General features: G+C 39.8%; 1 protein-coding gene across 6 annotated transcripts in view; it reads right to left on the bottom strand.

Moving 5' to 3' along the window:
• The window catches only part of LOC111269655 (uncharacterized), a 63,564-nt gene that overhangs the window by 35,668 nt on the left and 17,481 nt on the right, over positions 1-10,415 (bottom strand). For all 6 annotated transcript variants that reach the window (XR_015314666.1, XM_086972184.1, XM_086972185.1 and 3 more), the window contains exons 3-5: positions 9,892-10,083; positions 9,319-9,606; positions 6,382-6,590 (exon numbers count right to left, since the gene is read on the bottom strand). Coding sequence is in view for 5 of the 6 variants with exons in the window: in XM_086972184.1 (XP_086828310.1) it covers positions 6,382-6,590; positions 9,319-9,606; positions 9,892-10,083 (689 nt within the window). In the remaining variant the exon portion in view is untranslated. The remainder of the gene's footprint in view (positions 1-6,381; positions 6,591-9,318; positions 9,607-9,891; positions 10,084-10,415) is intronic.

Raw genomic sequence — 10,415 nt, 5'->3', positions numbered from 1 at the left:
ATAATATACACGAGTCTAAGTACTAACACCCGCGCATATTGGGATGAGCCGGCTTCCATCACAACTTTTAGCCTCACGATTGTCTTAACAAAGGGTCTTCCATGAGACCCAATTCCAAGTTCAAAATTTATTCTCTACTTTTTAACGAACCATCGGCTTACCGGCGGTGTTTGTGGTAGCAGATTCTTTAGTAAAGAGTGCTTCTACTAGTTTACCGAACGCAAGGTTTATACGGTACGAATTTGGCTTACTGCAGCCCGTTTGCTAAAATTCTAGGTGACAATATGGTACTAAATAGTCTCAGATCTCGAAGAATACAGAAGTATAAGGGTCTCTCGAACACAAAACCATTGCGTTTTATAGATAGTATGCTTTATGATGACTTTTCAGATGTCTAGAGTCGAGTGCAGTGGAACGTAATGAAAACTTTAAGCTTCTCTTGGTAGAAACGGTTTATCGTTTTTAGCCTAGTAATTGGCTAGCACAGTCGTTCGATTGTCGCTGTCGTTAATAATAACAAAAATGGGCTCATTAACAAGAAACTCATAAACGTCCCCCTTGCGAGGTAAACAGAGTAAAAGGTACCTCGATGATTATAAGAGGAGTTTTTCAAGCAAATTCGTTATCCATGAAAAAAAACTTGTATCTAAACTTTCCGACTGCTAAGCATTCTCATGGACCTTTTTTAAGCACGAATGTTAGGGCCAATCTTAGGGACATGTTGTAATCTAGGTTCGGACCCGGACGTAGACAGAAGACTTCCGACAGAAGACAGGAAGCCGGCCGTTTGTTTGATAGAATGCTTAATGTAAAACTCGAAACATAGAGGAACGAATATAGTCGCATCCAGCGCTGCGACATTAGAACATTTAAGAAATAGAAAAGTAAGGGGTGAAACAGCTCTAAACGATAGTGTCGGGGGCATTAGTCCTGCGATTGAGCGTTCATATCGAATAAAAATAGCAAGTACTTACTTCACATCAACAACCTATGAATCGCTTCATAGACTTGCCAAGTGTCTTTACTATAGACGCGCATCTGTTCACTGCTTTACTGCATTAGAAAAAACACTTACAGAACTACCTTTTTTTTAGGATATATGTACTAAGAACATGAAGTAATAAGACCCACTGTTCAGCTTCTGCTAACTGTTAGCTGTTGCCATGATGGGGGCGGGAGAACACAATGTCACTCTTCAATCACCGCGTCATTGAGAGTCAACTATAACTGTTCCTTTCGGCTGTTCATTCGCTTATTTTTCATCGTTTGATGATTAGACAGCAACGTTAAAATCGCAGTGATTGAGCCCAATACAAACGCACGCTACAATATGGATTTATATTCGAGAGTCGAAACTTTTGTCCGCAGCCTATGTGGCGGAAAATAACCACTTGGATTGTTATTATTGTGATTTCCATGTGCGAGAGCTACGAGGCCGATGAACATATGGCAGCAGTGACGGCAGAGGTACCGCACAGGCCACACAACTCGGCCAGCAGTGGCCTGGCTGACAGATAGCCTGTTACGGCTCCGTTGCGTTCTCACTAAGGTGCTACTGTTATCGGCGCTGTTGTTGAAGTAGATTCACTCCACTTCGGTCTCCAGGACGTTGCCCTGTTTGACAGAGAAACTAAGCGTTATCATGAGGATACCTGGGAATAGATAGTGTGTCTAACCAAATTTTAAAACTGCGCGCGCTCTTACAGCACATGTTGACTAGTCCTCCGTGATAACTCGATGGGTAACGTATTTGCCTGCTAATCTTAGGGACACATTGCGGTCTAGATGCGAATTCGGGCATAGACAGACACACTTCGTTCCGTGCTGGGAGCCTTCTGATGAAATGCTTAACGGCGGATACTGAACGTAAAAACTGGAGATATGGAGGCTGACTTAAATTGAGTCTCCTTTGTTTTGTTGACACACATGTTATCTATATTGGCTTAGTCATTTTTTTCTGTTACTATATCCGCCTGTGTGTTGCTTGTTTTTTTGGATTGGCCTACGTAGGGTAATTGCTTCAATTGATTGTTAATAGACTAGTATGATTTTTTAATCCTAAGGTGTTCTGCTCCATTCACTTTGCCATTTATTTTTTTTAGAAGATTACATTCTTTCGCCTTCTGTTTTGTTGTCATTATCACACAAAAAAAGGCAAAAATGACGTGAAATGAAGCCCACGCGTTGCTCTTTGGAACAAAACTAACCCTGAAAGCGACAAATGTGCCCGATATACGTAGGCTTTAATGAGGTGACATGGGAAGAGTGTTTCATAGTTGACCCCCAAATGTACTTTCTATAAAGTGACCTCTCGCGGTAAAGATTCAATACGGACAATTTGAAAGCATCAAACCGAATACGAGATAATCATTTCTATTATTTCTCTATTGCTACCGGGATTTTTACTGGACTATTCTAGGGTGCTCTTGTGTAGATTTGAACTTCAATCGTCCCTATGTCATTCTGGTCAGTTTGTAAACACATTAGCACTGCACCATTGCGGCAATAACTAAAAAGTTTTGGCTCCTTGAGGCCAAAAACGACTTACTTCGTGATGGATAAATAGTACTGTATTAGACATAATAATGAATTAGCGGTGTCCGCAGGTAGAAACTGACATTCAATAAAACCAGAGGACGTTATTCCCGTTTAAGAATGAGAATAACTTCAGAAGAAACAGGAACAAAATGTACTTCGTGTATGTATCTATCGCATTGCGGAACGTCAGACCTTAACCCTTAACTTCTTCAGTGAAAATTTTAGCTCACCCAACCGCTGCGCGACTAAGTAAGTAGTTATGATTTAGATTTGTTACGAACAGATATCTATGTTCGGCTACAGTCAACTAGATAAATTCCCAAAAATTGACTGTAATTCTTTTTTGTTGTACTGAGTTGGTAAATTTTCAAATGGGTAAACCAACAAGGGGCTTGAAAGCCGACGACCTATCCCGACACAATAAAAACAACATAATATACCAGTATAACAACAGTCTAATGCAAGGGCAAATAAATGAATTTCATAACTGGTAGCGTAAATATAATATCACGCGCAATGTTTTCGGGGCGGTGAGAGGGACTTTTTGTCGCTGGCTCCTCCCGCCAGTACAATCACCGATGTCGCCTCGTTGTTTGAGTATAAACAGCGATGGTAATAATAATGATGATGGCGATGTGTGTTCGGTGCCGACCATACAAACGAGCACCTAAACAATAAAAAAAAAAACTGAAACGCGCGATGAGATTATGCAATAGATAGTTCTTCGGTTCAATCATTGACGTTCCGATTAAAGTATAGTAGTAAGCAGAAAAGCTATTTATTTACCACACATTAATTACTTATGTAATAGATGAGGCAAAACTGCCTATTTCCAATAATTAGCAAAACTCTACGGGTACGATGACTCACTCGCAAAAGTTACTTCTAAATGAAGGACCTCATGGAGGCAGGACATGAGTAAAAGTAATCAAAAGGTCGGCACATTTGTTTGCTTGCATTACAGCCTTAAGCGATCGAGCTTTTAGCGTAAAGCCTGGATTTTGATCGGTTAAACCTACCGGCTAGATAAAGGAAACTGAACGTGATTTTTGTCAGCGATATAAAAGGCATACATTTTAGGATCAATGCAGTCCGGGAGCCATAATAATAGTAATATATGTATAGCCAAAACAATTTTTAGTCAATCGAGAAATGCCTAATACGGTGGTTGTGTTGTTTCAAGTATCCTAACGAGAACGCCTTTCTCTAACATGTTTTCAACTTTTAGTTGCTGCCGAAGTTTTCCGTGTTCATTTAGTCACCAATTGAAGATACCAAGTTAACAAATACTTGACTGTTTATAAAAACAAACTAAACACAATATAGTCTTTTGAGAAGACGTTCTAATAAAACATAGATTAGCGTACGATTGTGATCGCTTTTTCATCGGCTTGTCTGAAAAGCATTCAGCTAAAGCCCTACTTCAGTTGGCCGCAGGCTACACAAATATAGGTATTTAACAGTTTAAAAAAAATAAACTTACAATTCTAATGCAACTTTCATGCTCCAATATATATATGCTTTTTTTTGATGGGAAACCATCTTCTTTACTAGACGCAACTTCGATTCATCCTGAATTGGTCGCGCTGTATACGGCCGCTACGCATGGTGCAGACATTTTTTCATAACAAGAAAGATGTCCATAGATTTTGAGTAGTTAAATGAACGTTACACAGTTGGTCGCGAGCTTCTGCTAAGGAAAACGCTTTATTAAGATGTATATATAAGTGCCATAAATCAGTACCTTTCGCATTCGTCGCGAAGAAATGAAAACGTTCTTGGCACCTAGTGAAATCCTATGAGGGAAATGCTTATTGCTTTGTTTCTACTGCTATATCTGTAAAACACTTCTTCTAGGAAACACAGGTCGTTACTTCCACACAACGTGACCTATTTTGCTGATTTTAGCTTACCCTGGTGCCCCTAAATCGTTTAGCAGATCATCTCATACTATTAAATCACGATAGATAGTGTTCCTCGCCAATGCGCAGATCATCTCATACTATTAAATCACGATAGATAGTGTTCCTCGCCAATGCGCAGATCATTGATGAGTGTTGACGACGACCGCCCGGACGGTGCGGCCTCGATACTGATATTATTTCCGTAACATTCCATTATTGCTACCTTATATACTCCAAGCTACTATACTTCCTGCCGCTTAGGAGCCTTATCTATCTTAGAAAATATCTAAATATTAGCAAAGCCGTTCAGGGAGTCCAATCCGAACTATTGTCCTAATAGTTCAGATAGCCTCTTTTTCGTCTAGGAACAAAGATACTATTGGGCCCCTCAGAGCAATATCATCAATTTACGGAAGGGACTTCATCACTCAGAATTCACTAGCTTGCTAATGTATTTTCAATTCAATATTAGTTCCTGACCTAACAGAATGATAACTTCGTCAATGACGTCAATTAACGTTTAAGTGCTTGAGGAACGTTGTAGAGACTACTACCACGTCTATAAGCCCTTGCTGGCCCTTACTTCAGGAAGCATAGCTTATTGATATGTTCACGTGGATCCTCAGCATTGAAAGATGCAGCAGTTAGGGTTCGATATTAGATGGTTATTTGCTGTAAATAACGAATTCGGTCGATTTTACCTCATAGAGTGACGTTGCCTCAATTCCTCGTATCGTATCATAAGAACAACCATAGAAATTACTGCAACTTTGTTGACTGTTCTTCCGAATACAACCATATATAGATTCTTAGAGCACCATCGCAAGATCAAGGATGTCGCTTACGAAGTATGTGAATGTTGGGAAACCAAGGGAATCAGTGTCAATCTCTAAACTTATATGCTACTCCACAAACCTCGACTGCGATATATCGCTGTCTTTGTGCCATTGTGCCCATTATAATTTCGCGAATTTTTTGTTCACGCTTACGCTTTTGTGTAAGCATAGACCGGCTTGGGAAAGACTAGTTCGTTGATGTGCTTCGGCGACTTAATTCCTCATCGTAGTTAGCTAATTTCAAGCGTCAAGCGATTAAAGTACATACTTCTTTAGATAGGCTGAGCCATCCGGCTGTATCGTTCTTAACCGCCTTAACGTATATCAGCTATATTATTATTCAGACGACTGTTTCATCCTGTAGGACACCGTGCAATTCGTTACTTCTTTTTGGATAGAATAGCTAGTCATATACGTTTATGAGTCCGACATTTACAGGATGGTACCTTCGAATGGGAGCAAATTTTAAGGGCTTGTTCCAATCAAAAAAAGTCATCACAAGGAATATCCGTTCGTCAGTCGACTGGAATTGAATTCAAGCTCTTGGCACTGCCTTGTAACGCTCGTCGAAATTAAAAAAAACTTTTGTTACTTGAGATCGAAGAAGGTCTATGTTACAGCTTGTTTCCCGCACCATTTGAGAAAGCTAAGAAATATCCTCATGAAGCCAAACGGTTTTAAATGGCTCAAAAAATCAATTTTTGATTTTAAAAAAACTAGCCCTTCTAGAGAGAATAGCATGGAGCACCGACTGGGGCGTCCTAATGTAAGATAAGCCCTAATGGTCTGCTGATTCGATTGGACTTTTTAGTAGCTTTAACTAAACGTTTTGAAAGTTTTGGTCTGATATAAGCCTGCAATTGTAGTTTTTTTTTTTTGTTTGTAAAGCATTTAAGCGATCGTTTAGCCAGTCTACAATTGCCAAATCGTTTGTGCTCGCGGTGAATAGTCATGATAATATGTACTGAACAATCGCAACGGTTGTAGCACTTTTCGTTGAAATACCTACTTTTGTTTAGATCGACTCTAGGAATGAAAGAAAAACAATTGATTTAAACGTGCCGCCCACTGTAGTTTTCTTTCTAATTTCATTATTGCTGTACCTGCGTAAGCTCGGAAGATCGGCTCGGATGGTGCGAGAAAGAGTCCGTGTCGGGCAAAATCGGGAAGTCGGCTGACAGAGGAGAACTATAGTCACTCGTCATGTTACTAGCACCAACATGAAAGGGATTCGTTGACGATACGCTCGCAACAGGGGCAAATGTTTTGGGAGCACTGGAACGAGCGGCTGGAACAGCTGCGGATCTGAAATCTGAAAGATACAGTCGAGTGCGTCGTATGATATTTAGACGGCAAACCTTGGTATAAGATGTAGAAAGTATCCGTCTGGGTTCTCGGTGTTTACTTTCTAAGAAAGTTCAGAAAAAGCCAATATTGAGGCGATATGACGACGCCTGACGTCACCTTATTAATGCAATTGAAATGTACCATTTTCGAACCCGCAGCGAACACTTTCTCCAATGAACCAATCTAACTGTTATTAGAAAACTCGTATGAGTCAGATTGGCCAACGATATCCAGATGTTACACTACAGTGTCTCCGATTGACAAATGAAAGCGGGCCTTGGCTTCGAGAACCGTGCCTGTTGGCCGAAACTTATATATTATTTTAACTTTATTCCACACGCACAAATAATGTCGGAACTTTAGATTAGGTCACTAGAGGTTATTTTAAAATAGCAAAGAATAGTTGACGAGGTGGAAGCTAGAATACTCGATTCTAGAACAATGAAAATAAGTCAACCGCAAGAATGATGACTCATGTGTCGAGCAAGGTGTCAGTGGCAACGGTAGCAATAAGCGCTGGTAATATCATTCAATGGCTTTGCTTAGCGTTTGGGGCTATATTATTATTATTATTATTATATATTTTCGCCTGAATTATTACCTGCTTCTAATCTTTTCGGTGTAAAATACACTAGAAGGTTTAATTGGTTTCCAGAAACAGAATAAATAGGGACGGTTATGAGAAACTGGCTGTGGTCACCATTTTAAGCTAGCGCGCTAGCATATACTGACGACGAACTGCAGAAAGAAATTATAGTATCTGACAACTCAGATTTGGCTGTACAAAGACGCATCGTTTTAGCTTAAGCTAGAAATACAGTATAAAATCAGTCAATAAAAATCAATTTTTCTGACATTCTAGTATGACACAAATGCATCTTACGCCAGCCTCGCTAGTGAGCCGGTGTGAAGGCAAAAGCAACATTAGCAGAGTATAAAGTGTCGCTTGATCAATCCGATGATAAAAAGTGCAACAGCTAACGCTTGCTAAACAATTACGTGTATTCGAGAAATACGTTTACGAAACAAAAGCTAAATAAGCACAAAGCAACAGTCGTGTCAATGTAAATCGGACATGAAAAGGCCAGCTTCACACCAGGTCGAACTCCGTAATATGGGTACAAGGATGGCCATCTGGTCCGAAGGCGCTCAGTTTTGGGCCACTCGTACCTACATCTGTCTGCTCGTTTTTCTGTAATGGCGGCACGATATTTGTCCTTAGGTTTCTCCACGTACGTTTCACTGTTAACGTATCCCCTCGCCATAAAAAGAATTATATCATATCACTCCAAGATCGAATAAAACAACTGGGTCCTATAAAGGAAGTACACAAAGCCCACCGGAATGTTATATTTAGACAATGTACATTGTTTTTTTCATAGTAGCTCATACTAAACAAACAGTAATTCACTACCATATCAATTCACCAGCGGATAATTTTTCAGAAGTCGTCATTGTTAGGCTAGAGTTGGCTCGTTACTTACTTACTCACTTGAGCACAACGTGAGACAAAGGCAACTAACTTGAAAACTTTGTTTCGTAGCTCCTAACCACGTTTTATTACTAATAATACTAGATAATAGATTCGAGAATTTAGAAAATAGAGAGAAAAGTAGTTAAGAAGGCTATTTTATGGAAGTCGACTATCGAATGCGTAAAAACGTTGCCCCTCTAAGAAGGGAACGATCAAGACTGTGGCTGAAACCGGGAAAATTGGGAGAGAGATAACAACGGGAAGGTATCTAGCAACGACAATGGATCGAGGACCCCGTAGCGTGAAATTTGACAATAGCAAACACAGAAAGCTTTCCACCTCCGTTATTGCAACGGTAACGTCCTACGGTGTATATGATTTCGGCATAAAATGTTTATCCTATCTATGCATGCATACATAAAATAGGTTCTGAGCAAGCAGATAGAGTTAGGTGATAGATAAAAGGTCGATCGGTAAAGAAACTCAGTTGAATGAAAAGAACTATGATAAACGTGACTCAAAACACTGTATTACTTCAGCGGTAGGATTAGAAAAGTTATGCGAAAAAAATCAATTTCTATACATATTGAAGTTCACCAGTGTTTACGGTATTAAATCAGACAAAATTCTAAATAACCGCCACGAAGATTATTGTCAGGCGAACATTTTCTAGCCATTATTGGCAATAACTGCAACATTGATACTGGAGATGATCTACTCAAGTTAGCTGAAATTGTAAGCTACTATACCTTGGAAGAATGTAGTAGCTCTACTAAAATGGTTGTTAGGCTTCATTTAACGACTACATACTTTGCTTATTATACGTAATCAGAAAATGAACTCCTTTTTTTTTGATTTAATGTTATAATTCCGAAGAGATATTCCGAAGACCTCTAGAAAGCTACACTCTTCATGTTGTGCGGAATTTAGATTAGACCCTAGAAAGTGTGTGTACAAGTTACATAATGTGTGTATTATTTGATGTAAGTTTTTACACTGTGATTCAAGATTAAACGTTGTAGCTTTTCAGTTCTGGCGGAAACGGTTCTCATTGCAAACAAAGACGACAAGGGCTCAAGTTAATTCGTCTTAGGATATAAATGCACGAGGTAGTTCAAACTATCGTTACGGTGCCTTCTGTTAAGAAGACCCGTAATTCTGCAAGGCGCCTTAGGTATCCAGGCAAATGAACAGCCTCGGGACGCAGGCTTACAATTACCTCTTAGCTCGCGTTGCTTAAGAAAAAAATCTTCGGGAATAACTTCATAGTCGTGAGGGTTCTTCTTCGCATCATCGATGTTTTTGGATAGACTCTCATCAGTCTGCTCTGTTTGGCATTTTCTTGCAGTTTCGTAGTTGTTATCCCGGTGATTTTCTGCCACAACTTCGTAGATATCCTGTGACGTTTCGCGAAATTGGTCCGGGCTTTCATCAGCCATTACGGAATTATCTGATGAGTTAACTGGACTACACCACCACGACAGCCGATGCTGTTTCATAAATCTGAAAATTCATCATCGTAGTTAGTTATTGGATTATTGTTATTACAAAAACTGGTCGCCATCATCAGTTCCCATGCCAGGGCACTATTATCCAGCCATTGATGGAGTGATCCAGTCACGTTTAGTTCGGGCAGCTCGGGCTGATTAGATCTTGCACAATAGACTTCTATACGTAAAATAATAATAATCATTATCGTGATCGGGCGCATTTCGACTAGACGAAATTAATAAAAGGCAACAATATGATGTATGAATATGACGAGCTCTACTGATTTCAGTTACTTTCCTGATCGAGTCGGTGTCCCTGAACTGTTCCGAGTTTTGTCTCGCGAATACGCCGTAGTGCTTTTCACTATCGTGATTTCGAAAATAGACGGGCAATTCTCGTTGGATCTCAGCGAGAAGCTCTAACGGAGCTTCTGGTAGAGGTCCGCTCTTAGTTCCTCCTGCAGAAATGACGCACGTTTGTAGGCGGCTTCTGCCTGAAAAGTGTAAATTCAAACGATTAATTGTGTTTAGTATTTTGCAACTTCCAGTTCAGTAAAGCAGTGTGTTTCGACTGGTACCCAATTGCGAATTTCAAATGAACACTTCCCCAATCCTCTCTAACTTCCTGTGTGTTCGAATATTGAATGTGTAGTACAATGGTGAGAGCTGTGTGCAACGAATGTCTGTCAGAGGCAGCGTGCTATGGCTGGCTAATAAACATCCCTTTGAGTACGTTACAATCGTAACCGTAAATAACAACCATACTGTCATGCTGATTCAAATCTCAGCGCAAAAATTATTACTAGGAATTAATAATAGTTAATAA

This window comes from Varroa jacobsoni, unplaced genomic scaffold (assembly GCF_002532875.2).
Source record: "Varroa jacobsoni isolate VJ856 unplaced genomic scaffold, vjacob_1.0 scaffold_1403, whole genome shotgun sequence".
NCBI lineage: Eukaryota > Metazoa > Arthropoda > Arachnida > Mesostigmata > Varroidae > Varroa > Varroa jacobsoni.
This window is presented reverse-complemented; position numbering and strand designations above follow the sequence as displayed.